The sequence below is a fragment of the Pseudopodoces humilis genome, chromosome 30 (assembly GCF_049639895.1).
Source record: "Pseudopodoces humilis isolate 2021_Gansu_Grassland_sample_001 chromosome 30, ASM4963989v1, whole genome shotgun sequence".
Taxonomy (NCBI): Eukaryota; Metazoa; Chordata; class Aves; order Passeriformes; family Paridae; genus Pseudopodoces; species Pseudopodoces humilis.
The window spans coordinates 2,242,022-2,255,260 of NC_142229.1; the positions used below are offsets into that span (position 1 = coordinate 2,242,022).

Genomic DNA, 13,239 nt, shown 5'->3' on the forward strand with positions numbered 1-13,239 from the left:
TGAGGGGGCGGCCGCGCATGCGCGGTTATAGCGGGGAGAGGAACACGCCCAGTGACGCACAGACCACGCCCATGCACGCACGGGCCACGCCCATGCACGCACGGGCCACGCCCACCGGCGGCGAGGGGCGGGGCCGGAGCTGTCCCAGGTCCTGAAAGGGAAAAGGGAAAGGAAAAGGGGAAAGGGAAAAGGAAAAGGAAAAGGAAAAGGGGAAAAGGGGAAAAGGAAGAGGAAAAGGAAAAGGAAACATAATTACGAAAAGGAAGATGAAGTGGAAAATGAAGAGGAAAAGGAAGAGGAAGGGGTTAATGGATAAGAATAAAAAAATCAAAAGTCAAAAGGGGAAAGGTACAAGGGAAAAGAGGAAGAGAAAAATAAGGAGAAGCAAATAATAAAAATAAAAAGGCAAAAATATTTTAATGAACAAGAGACGGAAAAAGAGTGAAAAAGGAAGGATAAAAATCAAAAAAGAAGAAAAAGGGAAAGAAAGCCAGAAAGATGGAGGAGAGAGACAGAAGGATTGGGGTTTTAAATCAATCCCCTCTCTCCTGCTGGCTCAGAACTGGAAATATTTGGGGAAAACGTCTGCAAAGAGATTTGGGTGATTCTGCGCTGATCGGGGGAGCAACGAAGCAGAGAGAAACTGAACCTCCCAGGGAGGGAGCAAACGGAATCTGTAACTCCAAAGAAAAGATTGAATTAAGATAAAGAGGGGGGAAAAGGAAAGAAAAAGGGAAGGTGCCCGCCTGCTGAAGGAGAATTTGGGTGTTCTCTCCCTCAGCAGATGGTGCTGCTGCACCGCTCACGCCCAGCCTCGGCTCCAGACATCGGGAAAGCAATTTCCAGCCCCGGCCGTTCAATTCTCCACTCCTGAAATCCATTTAAAGGCTTCAACTCCCGCTCTAATGCTCGCCCAGGGAATTCCCGGGCAGGGAATCTCATCTGCCGTTATTGGCGATGGTTTTGGGGCCAGGCAGGAGGCAGATAAATGGCCCCAGCGGCAGATTTATGTGCCAGAGGAGGAAAGGTGAATATATTTAGGATTTATTCCCTCTCCTTGCAGCAAATCTCCGTGTCCTGCATGAAGGATGGCGTCGGTTTGGGGTTTAAAAGGGAAATCACGGAGCCAAGTGTCAGAAGTTTAGGAAAACAGAAATGATGGAAGGAAAGAGAGTCCCCCTGGCAAAACCTCACAGGGGTGGGGGGATTTTCCATCCAGCTCCACCTGGAACCAGCCTGGCTGGGCCTGGGAATATCCCCTGGTCCCTGCAGGCAGGAAAAGAACCGGGAAAAGCCATGGAGAGCACCCCATGGGCAGGAGGCAGCCCTGAGGGGAGGAGGGAACACAACGTGTGGGTCCCAATGTCCCCCAGAGCTCTGGAATCCTGGGCCAGGTGCCTCAATCCAGGCAGGAATCCTGGTGCTCCGGAGTCCTGGGCCAGGTGTCCCGATCCAGGCAGGAATCCCAGTCCTCCAGAATCCCAGTGCTCCGAAATCCTGGGCCAGGTGCCCCAGTCCAAGCAGGAATCCCAATGCTCCGGAGTCCTGGGCCAGGTGCCGTGATCCAGGCAGGAATCCCGGTGCTCAGGGAGGGATCAGCCCTGCTGGAAGCTGGCAGTGAGGAAAACCATTCCTGCCCCCCTGGCAGCCCTCAGCCCACCCCTGCTGACGCACGGAGAGCCACAGGACACTCGTGCAAGGTTCCCATCAAACCTGCAGGGCCTGGGGACACTCCTCTCCTCTCTGCAGGGCCCGGGGACTCGACTCTCCTCTCCTCTCCTCTCCTCTCCTCTCCTCTCCTCTCCTCTCCTCTCCTCTCCTCTCCTCTCCTCTCCTCTCCTCTCCTCTCCTCTCCTCTCCTCTCCTCTCCTCTCCTCTCCTCTCCTCTCCTCTCCTCTCCTCTCCTCTCCTCTCCTCTCCTCGAGTCTCCTCTCCTCGAGTCTCCTCTCCTCTCTCCTCATAACCGGGATCGTAAATCCCAGGAAGCAGAGCTCAGCGAGGCGGCGGCAGCTCCACGCTCCCAGATGGGCACCAGGGTAAGAACATTTTCCTCTGCTCCACACGGCAGAGAAAGGGGACAGGGTTTGTGCTGGACAGGTTAAATTCCGTGTTTTTATTGCCTCTGCTGTCTCTGCCTGGGATCTGTTGATGTTTACATCCTTCTGCGTCCATTCTGCTGTTTGGTATTGACTGGAGAAGCCAGCCCTGTTCTCCAGCTGGCCATGACAGAGCATTTGGAGTGTTTGCTTTTTGTAATTACAACCTGGCAACTCCCAGGGCTTCCAGGAAAGGCCGGGATTTTTGGGATTATTGGGAAGAGGCAGAGCTCGGCCTCGGCTCCATCCGTTTTACTCAGTTCCCAAAAGCTGTGGGATTGAATGGTCCATTGGTTGGTTTAATGCAAATTTCTGAGGGATTTTTTTTGGGGAGTGACGTTTCCTTGGAAGCCCCGAGCTCAATCCCATCCGTGAGGCTCTGAAGAGCCGTGCCTGGCCCTGACATTCCAATCAGGAAAGACACGGAAGGGAAATGAGTTTCCTTTGAGGCCAAACTGAATCTCTGAAGAACAAACGGGGAATAAAAGATGCCGAGATTACCTCGGATAAGCTGAGGCTTGATCTGGGCTCGGAGTCTCCGGGAGGAGACTCAAACGATGCCTTGAAGCAGGTACAGGATGTCTCGAGAGTGGGAATGGCTGGAGAATGCTCCAGCTGGGAATTTTAAAGCAGGATTGATGAAAATGGTGTTTGATAGTGGGGCTGGTGGTTCCAGCTCCTGGGGAAAGCTCACAGATCCTGGGAAAAGCACACAGATCCTGAGAACAGCACCCAGACCATGGGGAATGACACCCAGATCCTGGGAAAAGCTTCCAGCTCCCATAAAAAAACCCACTCAGCTCCTGGAAAAAGCAGCCAGATCCCGTAACTCCCAGCTCCTGGGGACAGCACAGAGATCCGGGGAATGGCACCCAGATCCTGGGAATGGCACCCAGATCCTGGGAATGGCACAGAGATCCTGGGAATGGCACAGAGATCCTGGGAATGGCACCCAGATCCTGGGAATGGCACCCAGATCCTGGGAATGGCACCCAGATCCTGGGAATGGCACAGAGATCCTGGGAATGGCACAGAGATCCTGGGAATGGCACAGAGATCCTGGGAATGGCACCCAGATCCTGGGAATGGCACCCAGATCCTGGGAATGGCACAGAGATCCTGGGAATGGCACAGAGATCCTGGGAATGGCACAGAGATCCTGGGAATGGCACAGAGATCCTGGGAATGGCACAGAGATCCTGGGAATGGCACCCAGATCCTGGGAATGGCACCCAGATCCTGGGAATGCCCCCCAGCTCCTGGGAATGGCACCCAGATCCTGGGAATGCCCCCCAGCTCCTGGGGACACAGTGAGGGACCCCGGGAGTTGCTTTCCCAAGGGAGAAGCCATGACCCGGGCAGGTTTAAGCTGAAATGTTCTCTCGGCAGGTGTTTGGAGGCCCCTGAGCCCAGGAGCCCGCAGGAGGCTGGCCGAGCTCTGGGCTGTGCCTGTGGCCCTGGCAGTGTCCCTGGCCATGGCCCCGGGCTCCCAGCGCTGGCTGGCCAAGGGCAGGGCCTCGCCCAGGCTGGTGCTGCTGGTGGTGTTCGTGGCACTGCTGCTGGACAACATCCTGCTCACCGTCGTGGGTACGGGGCACCGGGGGCACCGGGGGCTCCTGGGGGGCACTGGGGGCTCTTGGGGGGCACTGGGGGCTCCTGGGGGGCACTGGGGGCTCCTGGGGGGCACTGCGGGGTCCTGGGGGGCACTGGAGGGTCCTTTGGGCTCCTGGGGGGCACTGCGGGGTCCTTTGGGGGCACTGCGGGTTCTTTGGGGGCACTGGGGATCCTTTGGGGGCACTGCAGGTTCTTTGGGGGCACTGGGTGTCCTTTGGGGGCACTGCGGGGCCCTTTGGGGCTCCTGGGGGGCACTGTGGGGTTCTTTGGGGGCACTGTGGGGTTCTTTGGGGGCACTGGGGGTTCTTTGGGGGCACTGGGGGTTCTTTGGGGGCACTGCGGGGTCCTGGGGGGCACTGGGGGTTCTTTGGGGGCACTGGGGGTTCTTTGGGGGCACTGGGGGTTCTTTGGGGGCACTGCGGGGTCCTTTGGAGCTGTCTCAGGGTAAATATGGTAAATTTGTGAAATCCTTTTGGGGGCACAGTGTGGGATTCTCTGGGAATGTCTGAGGGTACGTTGTGGGTTTTCTGGGGCTGCTTCAGGGTACATTGTGGGGCTCTTTGGGGGCACAGTATGGGTTTTCTGGGGTGCTGTCTCAAGGGTAAAATGTGGGACTTTGAGGAGTGCTTGTGGGTACAGAGTAGGGCTCTTTGGGGTGGTCTCAGGGCACATCTTGGGGTCCTTTGGGGCTGTCTCAGGGCACATTTTGGGGTTGCTGCTGCGGGGTTCTTTGGGGACACAGCGTTGGGCTCTTCAGGGCTGCCCTGGGTGCTCCGCTCCATCACTGCCTGTGCTGATGATGGTGATGGTGATGAAGGTGACCTTCCAGGACCTGGCCAGCACCGCTCAGTTCAGCTTCGTGCTGAGCCAGGAAAGGCAGGAAAATCCCTCACTAATCCCTTCCCTGGCTTTCCCCAGTGCCCATCGTCCCCACCTTCCTCTACACGACAGAGTACGAGGGTGCCGACAGCTCCGTGAGCCCAGCCCTGCCCGCACCGACCCCTGCGGCCCCGGGGGCTCCTCCTTTCTCCTCCGTGCTCTCCTATTTCGACAACACCACCGTGCCCGTTCGGGGCTCCACCGGCACCGCGGAGCCGCCGAACGGGACGGGGAGCAGCCCCCCGGGACACCCCCCGAGCATCCCCCCGGGACATCCCCCGAGCATCCCCCCGGGACACCCCCCGAGCATCCCCCCGGGACATCCCCTGAGCATCCCCCCCGGGACACCCCCCGAGCATCCCCGCGGGACACCCCCCGAGCATCCCCCCGGGACATCCCCCGAGCATCCCCCCGGGACATCCCCTGAGCATCCCCCCGGGACACCCCCCGAGCATCCCCCCGGGACACCCCCCGAGCAGCCGAACGGGACATCCCCCGAGCATCCCCCCGGGACACCCCCCGAGCATCCCCCCGGGACACCCCCCGAGCATCCCCCCGGGACACCCCCCCAGGACACCCCCAGCCCCATCCAGGAGCTGTCTGCAGGGTGGGGAGTTCCTGGCCCAGGAGAACACTCGAGTGGGGCTGCTCTTCGCCTCCAAGGCTCTGGTCCAGCTGCTGCTCAACCCCTGGGTGGGTCTGCTGACCAACAGGTAGGTCAGACCCCGGGCTTCCTGCAATTCCATCCCTCGGCTCCTGCCTGCTGCTGGAATCACCAGGCGTGGAATTGCAGGGATTAGCCGGGAGGGAAATCGCAAGAGGTAAAAATGCCCATCCGAATGGCAGGAATGTTCCCTTTGCCCGCACACCGCTGCTGCGTTTATGTCCCAGCACAAAGCTCCCCAGCGCTCTCCTCAGGTGCTGGCAGATGCTGTTTCATCCCAGCCACCACGGAACAAACAAACTCAGCCTCCCGCCCTGCTATGGACGGATAAAGTGTTGTTTTCAGGTTTTCTTTCTCTCCTGCAGACACTGAGCTGTGCTGCGGAGCCCTGGGGGGGTTTGCAGGGTTAGTGGGGGGCTCTGGGGGTCCCTCTGAGCAGCGCTGTGGGCACATCGCCCCCTCAGGAGCTGTTTCCAGCCCACAGACATCTCCCAGGGGAGCAGGAGGAGCCCTCCTGAGCTGGGGGCTCGTTTTTCCCACTCCAGGATCGGATACCACATCCCCATGTTCCTGGGCTTCACCGTCATGTTCCTGTCCACAGTCAGTGAGTACCGCCCTCCCCACCCTGCCCAGCAGAGAGAGGACAGAGCACAGCCCCTGGGCTGAGGAGGGGGTGACAAGGACAATCTCCCTGCCCTCTCACCCCTGCCAGTGCCAGCTGGGGCCAGCCTTGCCCTGCTGCAGTTTCAGCCCAGCTCTCCCCTCCCTGCGCAGTGTTTGCTTTCTCGGGCACCTACACCCTGCTCTTCATTGCCAGAGCCCTCCAAGGCGTCGGCTCCTCCTTCTCGTCGGTGGCAGGTGAAGGGTTTGGCTACACCTCAGTCCCTGCGTCAGCTCCCCTTGGCTGGGTTCTCCTTCTCCTTCTCCTTCTCCTTCTCCTTCTCCTTCTCCTTCTCCTTCTCCTTCTCCTTCTCCTTCTCCTTCTCCTCCTCCTTCTCCTTCTCCTTCTCCTTCTCCTTCTCCTTCTCCTTCTCCTTCTCCTTCTCCTTCTCCTTCTCCTTCTCCTTCTCCTTCTCCTCCTCCTCCTCACCGTCCCCACCCCCAGCCAGGGGGCATCTGAAGCCCCTAAGTCGCAGCTGCTCCCCGGGAGGAGCCCCAGGGGCGCAGGCAGGCTGAGGTGGGCTCTGTGTGTCCCCAGGCCTGGGGCTGCTGGCCAGCGTGTACCCGGAGGACTCGGCGAGGGGCAGTGCCATGGGGATCGCCCTGGGGGGCCTGGCCTTGGGAGTGCTGAGTAAGGAGCCCCCGTTCCCACCGGGACACGGAAGATCTCCTGTTCCTGCAATAACCCCACCTGCCTGGCCGGGCACTCCCCGGGCTGCTGCTCCCTCCCTCCCTCCGCCCCTCCCCGGCATCCCCTGTGGGACTGACACCTCCCCAAACAGCCACAGGGACCCAGAGCAGCTCAAGGACCTGGGGACAGTGACACTGCCGGGATCTGGGGACAGTGACGCTGCCGGGATCTGGGGTGGTGGCACTGCCAGGATCTGGGGACAGTGACACTGCCAGGCTCTGGGGACAGTGACACTGCCGGGATCTGGGGATGATGGCACTGCTGGGATCTGGGGACAGTGACACTGCCGGGATCTGGGGATGATGGCACTGCTGGGATCTGGGGACAGTGACACTGCTGGGATCTGGGGACAGTGACACTGCTGGGATCTGGGGACAGTGGCACTGCCAGGGTGTGACCCAGCCGTTCCCTTGCAGCTGGCACTGCTGAGGCCACACCTCGTGTGCCGTGTCCAGTCCTGGCCCCTCAGTTTGGGAAGGACATTGAGGAGCCAAGAAGGCTGTGAGGGGCTGGAACACAAACCCTGTGAGGAACAGCTCAGGGAGCTGGGCTTGTTCAGCCTGGAGAAAAGGAGACTCAGAGGTGACCTGGTCACTCTGCACAGCTCCCTGAAAGAAGGCTGTGGGCAGCTGGGCTTGGTCTCTTTCTCCAGGCAGCACTGACAGAATGGGAGGACACGGCCTCAAGCTGCACCAAGGAAATTTAGGCTGGATGTTAGGAAAAAGCTCTTCATGGAAAGAGTGATAAAATACTGGAATGCTCTGCCTGGGGAGGTGGTGGAGTCACCATCCCAGGATGTGTTTAAAAAAGACTGGATGTGGCACTCGGTGCCGTGGTTTGGTTGAGGCGTTAGGGCTGGGTTGGACTTGATGATCTTGAAGGTCTCTTCCAACCCAGTGATCCTGTGATCCTGTGATCCTGTGATTCACTGATTCTGTGATTGTGTAATTCACTGATTCTGTGATTCTGTAATTCATTGATCCTGTGATTCTGTGATTCAGTGATTGTGTAATTCACTGATTCACTGATTCTGTGATTCTGTGATTCAGTGATTCTGTGATTCAGTGATTGTGTAATTCACTGATTCTGTGATTCTGTGATTCAGTGATTGTGTAATTCACTGATTCACTGATTCTGTGATTCTGTGATTCAGTGATTGTGTAATTCACTGATTCACTGATTCTGTGATTCTGTGATTCAGTCGGGGCACCCTTCGGGAGCATCATGTACGAATTCGTGGGGAAATCATCGCCCTTCCTGGTCCTGGCCTTCCTCGCCCTCTTGGATGGAGGTGAGAAACCAAAGGGTTAAACCCTCCAAATAAGGGAAATTATTGAAATGTGGCTGTTTTGGGGAGAGCCCGCGGGGAGGAAGAGGCACATCAACACAGACGGGTGATACCATCAGCACCGGTTATTCCATCAGGGCTAAATCCTATTTTTGCCATCTCCAGATGACTGACACAGCAACAGAGCAGGAATTAATCCCTCATTGCTTAAAAACCCCCCTGATTGCTTTAATGGCTCAAACAGCACATTGAGTAAAGCTCTTTGAACTGTGAATTCTTTGGCAAGACACTCTTGTCTGCAGCCTCTCGGTGCCACGAAGGAATCAGGCTTTGCCAGCAGAAATGGTCCCAGATGGAGGCCACGGGAGCTTCCTGAGTGCCACAGCAGAGTTCCAGCCAGCAGGAGCTTTATTTGCAGTGGGAAGCACGGAGCTAATTAAATTACAGCCCCAGTTCCCATCCTTGTCTGGCTGCAAAGCAAGATATCCGTAATGAAGCGTGTAAGAGCCGCTGGAAAATGAAACGTGGGCCTCGTGCCTCTCAACCTTCCTGCTTTAATCCTTTTCTGTTCCTCATCCCATTCCTGCCACGCTCCGGTGGCAGCTCCCCAGCTGGCAGCCCGAGGGGAGCATTTGCCCTTTGGACGGCTCCAGGGCTTGACAAAACCCTTCCAAGGCTCTCCGGGCAGTTCTGCTGCTCCCTCCCGCCCCACCAGGCCCCCAAACAGCTCCTGCTGCCGGGCTGCCTCGGGCTGAGGGGAAGGGCACGGAGTGAGTGGTGGCTGCAGGAAGGAGCCAGCAGCAGTGTTCTGTCCCCAGCTCTGCAGCTGTGCATCCTGCAGCCCTCCCGGATCTGCCCGGAGGTGAGCGTGGAGCTGGCCCGCGGAGGTGGGCGCTGCCCGGGGCTGGGGGCTGTGCCAGGGGCCAGCGGAGGGCACGCACAGCCCCCAGCCCAGCTCGCCCCATTTGCAGAGCACCAAAGCCACCGCCGTGTCCACCCTGCTGCGAGACCCCTACATCCTGGTGGCTGCAGGTAAAACTAAAACCTGGCCCTGGTTAAAGATTCCCTGGGGCCTGCTTGCAACAGCAGCAAAAAGGGCCCAAAGAGAGCTTTTCTCCCTTTTCTCCCTTTCCTTCCTTTTCTCCCATTTCTCCCTTTTCTCACATTTCTGCCATTTCTCCCTTTCCTTCCTTTTCTCCCATTTCTCCCTTTTCTCACATTTCTGCCATTTCTCCCTTTCCTTCCTTTTCTCCCATTTCTCCCTTTTCTCCCATTTCTCCCTTTTCTCCCTTTCCTTCCTTTTCTCACATTTCTGCCTTTTCTCACATTTCTGCCTTTTCTCTCTTTCCTTCCTTCTCTCTCATTTCTCCCTTTTCTCACATTTCTGCCTTTTCTCCCTTTCCTTCATTTCCTCCCATTTCTCCTGTTTCTCCCTTTTCTCACATTTCTGCCTTTTTCCCCTTTCCTTCATTTCCTCCCATTTCTCCCATTTCTCCTGTTTCCCCCATTTCTCCCATTTTTCCTGTTTCTCCCATTTCCCCCATTTCTCCCGTTTCTCCCATTTCCCCCATTTCCCCCACTTCTCCCACTTCTCCCACTTCTCCTGTTTCTCCCGTTTCCAGGAGCCCTGTGTTTCTCCAACATGGCTGTGGCCATGCTGGAGCCCACGCTGCCCATCTGGATGCTGCAGACCATGTGCTCCCCGCAGTGGCAGCTCGGTAGGTCCGTGAGCTTCGGAGAGTTCAGAATCCCAGAAAAACTCCCCAAGACCCTTCGAGTCTGACCTGTGGCTGATCCCAACCCCGAGCACCGAGTGCCACATCCGGGAGCTCCTTGGACAATTCCAGGGACCAGGATCTGTCCCTACCTTGGCACTGCGGGAGGGATTGAATCATCTTTTACATCACTCAAAAAAAAACCCAAAAAGAAACATCTGCCCTCCTGCCTGTGCAGCGAGCGATCCCAGGCTGGGCACGGCGCCAATTCCAGCTGGAAATGTCCTCAGTGGTGGCTGCTCTGCTCTGTTATTGATAAAATTGTGTGGAATTTGCTGGCCAGCAGAGCAGTAACGGGGCAGGGAGGCAGCGGGGTGCCCTGGGAGCCCATCTTCTGCAGGGCAGGGAATGGGCTCGTGCTGGGCTGGGATTGGGGAGGCCAGATGGGCTCTGCAGAGGCAGCTCCGAGTGAGATGACGCCGTTCCCAGCACCCCAGGCAGGGCAGGATGGGCTCTGCTGATTGCCAGCTGCCCGGAAAATGGGATGTGGAGATAACAAGCGCCTGTGTTTGCTGCAGAAACAGCCAGGAATGGTGATAAAACCCAAGTGGCGCAGGAATGACCCGGGGGGTGCCCTGGGCTGCACTTAGATCCCAAATTGGATTGCAGGCTGCAAGCAGGGGGCTGGAACTGCTCCTGATTGAGTTATCCTCAGCAACAGCCAGGCACTAAAAGCTTCTCCAGAGCAAGGAAGGGCCAGGGGAAAGCGGCACCCAGGGATCCTGGCAGTGGGAGAAGGGACAGAACCCAGGGAAAAAGCACTCAGAGCTCCCCTGTCACCACCAGAGAAGCTTCAAGGTGACTTAACAGAAGAAAATCCCAAATATATTCCCTAAGATGTTCAGGGACCTGAGATCTGAGAGCAGTTTGGGTTCAGAGTTCGACACGAACCCACCCCCTCTCACGAGCTGTTCTAAACTCAAGGGGCTTCTTTATCCTGTCTCCTTCTCCCATAATTGTGGGGAAAAGAACCCAGAAGAGCTTGGGCTAAACCTGCAGGATTAACCATGTGCTGCAGCTGTTAGAGGAGAGGAAATTAAACACAAATCAGCGTGTTCCAATAAGGAAGGTGTCCCGGGAAAATGGAGCTGATCACTTTTATTTATTGTCAGCAGGAGAGGATATGAAAAATAAACAACTGGTACAGCAGCAGGGAGAGCAAATATTTAATTGTGAGCTACATAATGATCCCCGAGCTTTTTACCTTTATTCCTCTTTATTTAGTGAGGGAAAAGGTGGAAAGGTGGAACAGGGAGAAACTGTGACAGGAGATGTTCACGTGCCTGGCCTGGCTCATGATATTCTCCAAATGAGGCAGTTGGGGAGCGAAAATCTGTGCAAATCTGTATTTTCTTGGGCACAAGACACTTTTCAATCATTTCTGTCTCTCAGGGATGGCGTTCCTGCCTGCCAGCGTCTCCTACCTCATTGGTACCAACCTCTTTGGGATTCTGGCTAACAGGATGGGCAGGTAAGGGGGATATTAAAGATATCAGCCCAAATTTCAGCACGTTCTGCTCGAGGCTGAGAGCTCCTGCGCTGTTCTCACGTTGCAGGTGGCTGTGCTCCATGACTGGAATGGCTGTGGTGGGAATCAGCCTCCTCTGTGTGAGTAGCGCTGGGGAATCCGAGGAGTCTCCGCAGGGATTTTCGCGGTCCTGCCACAGCAAATGCTCAGGGGCTGCACCTCTGGGTGGGTTTTGCAGATCTAGGAAAGGTCTCCAGATCTTAAGGCTGAGAGATTTGGGATTGTTCAGCCTGGAAAAGGCTGCGGGGTGACCGAATTCTGGCTTCAGGTGCAGGACTTGAAGGGAGCCTGCAGGGAAAATGGGGAGAGAGGATTTACAGGGGATGGAGGGACAGAACAAGGGGAAATGGGTGACAGAGGGCAGGGTTGGGTGGGATATTGGGAAGATATTCCTTCCTGTGAGGGAGGGGAGAGGCTGGGATGGAATTCCCAGAGGAGCTGTGGCTGCCCCTGGATCCCTGGGAGTGCCCAAGGCCAGGTTGGAGCACCCTGGGATAGTGGAAGGTGCCCCTGCCCATGGCACGGGGTGGGACAGAAAGAGCTTTAAGGTCCCTTTCATCCAACCCATTCCATGATTCCATGATTCCATGCCCTGTGTCCCACCTTCCCACCTCCCACAGCCTCTCACCTCCTCTCTCTCCTCTCCCAGGTCCCCATGGCCACCAACATTTACGGGCTGATCGGCCCCAACGCCGGCCTGGGCTTTGCCATAGGTAAGCCGGGGGTGCTGTGGCTGCTCCCGGGCAGCTCCCCGGGGGCCGCGGGGACTGAGGAGCCCCTCGTGCCCCGGGCAGGAATGGTGGACTCCTCCATGATGCCCATCATGGGCTACCTGGTGGACCTGCGCCACACCTCAGCCTACGTCACCGTCTACGCCATCGCCGACGTGGCCTTCTGCATGGGCTTTGCCGTCGGTAGGAGGGCTTTACTCGCGGTGTAGCTACTCAGGGTGTATCTCCCCCGGCGTTTTGTCCCTTTCTGAGGTTTGGGTTTGCAGGTCCCTCCACGGGCGGGGCGATTGTGCGAGCCCTGGGCTTCCCCTGGCTGATGGTCATCGTTGGGGTGCTGAACGTGGCCTACGCCCCGCTCTGCTGGCTCCTGCGCAGCCCCCCGGCCACCGAGGAGAAGATGGTCAGTCAGGGGCGCTTTCCTGGAGTTTTACATCCCAGGGATTTGAGGGAATTGGGAATAAATTTGCCAGGGGTGGCGCGTTCCGTGTTGGGCTCTATGCCGCCCGCAAGCACCGACCAAAAAAACTCAGATAAAAGGAGGAAAGTTTAGAGGGTCCTTCCCTGCACTCACGGGAAAAGTCTGCTTTGGCTTTTCCCGCTGTGATAATGCTCCTGTTAACTGTTCAAGGGAATGGTTATTTGTACTAAAGCACCATTTCTGCTCTGCTTCACCCAGGCCATCCTGAGGCAGGAGTGCCCCATGCAGCCCCGAAGCTGCGCCCCCAAGGAAGCCCAGCGGGAATTCCCGCCGGCGGAGGCAGAAAACGTGGAATAACCAGGGCAAGGAATGCATTCCCTGCTTTGGAGTCAATATTCTGCTTACAGAGCGTGGATGTGGCCAATTTAGCCGTGTCAGGCTGAATTTCCAACCTCTGCTCCAGCCATCCATTTAGTGAAGCCGCTGTGGGATGTAACGGTGGAATCAGGTGGCAGTGAAGATGGCACTGCAATGTCACCGCTCCTCTGAGGACACTAAAAACCCTTCATTTGTGTCTTGCTATAGTCTGATGTATTGTGCTATGTCTGTGCTACTCGGAGCTGCTCGTGCGTCCTTCCCAACATGCATTAAATTCATTTATTGGTTTGAAGACCTCTCAAGAAACTGAGCTGGGAATACTGTTTAGAATTAGCCAACAAAGCCAGTTAGATCGCTGTACTTAATGCGGTGCTGCACACGGGGGTCTCAGAAGCTCTGAGGAAAAAATCAGGCAGAGAATCTGCGGTTTCCCCCACGGCTCCAGAGTACAGAATTAACCTGTTCCAAACACATCGCTCGGGGGCCCTCAGGGTCTGTTGGAGTAAGGGTTGGTTTC

General features: G+C 56.8%; 1 protein-coding gene across 1 annotated transcript; it reads left to right on the forward strand.

The window, feature by feature from the left end:
• The first annotated feature begins 17 nt into the window (after positions 1 to 17).
• SLC18A1 (solute carrier family 18 member A1) lies at positions 18 to 13,014 on the forward strand. Its single transcript, XM_088068201.1, has 17 exons — positions 18 to 120; positions 3,486 to 3,683; positions 4,629 to 4,850; positions 5,158 to 5,302; positions 5,799 to 5,857; positions 6,028 to 6,111; positions 6,452 to 6,544; positions 7,806 to 7,895; positions 8,711 to 8,754; positions 8,864 to 8,924; positions 9,515 to 9,610; positions 11,060 to 11,138; positions 11,224 to 11,275; positions 11,845 to 11,908; positions 11,990 to 12,109; positions 12,193 to 12,326; positions 12,603 to 13,014. Exons 1-17 carry the CDS (start codon positions 18 to 20, stop codon positions 12,699 to 12,701), a joined length of 1,743 nt encoding a protein of 580 aa, XP_087924327.1. The 3' UTR covers positions 12,702 to 13,014.
• Positions 13,015 to 13,239: the final 225 nt, after the last annotated feature.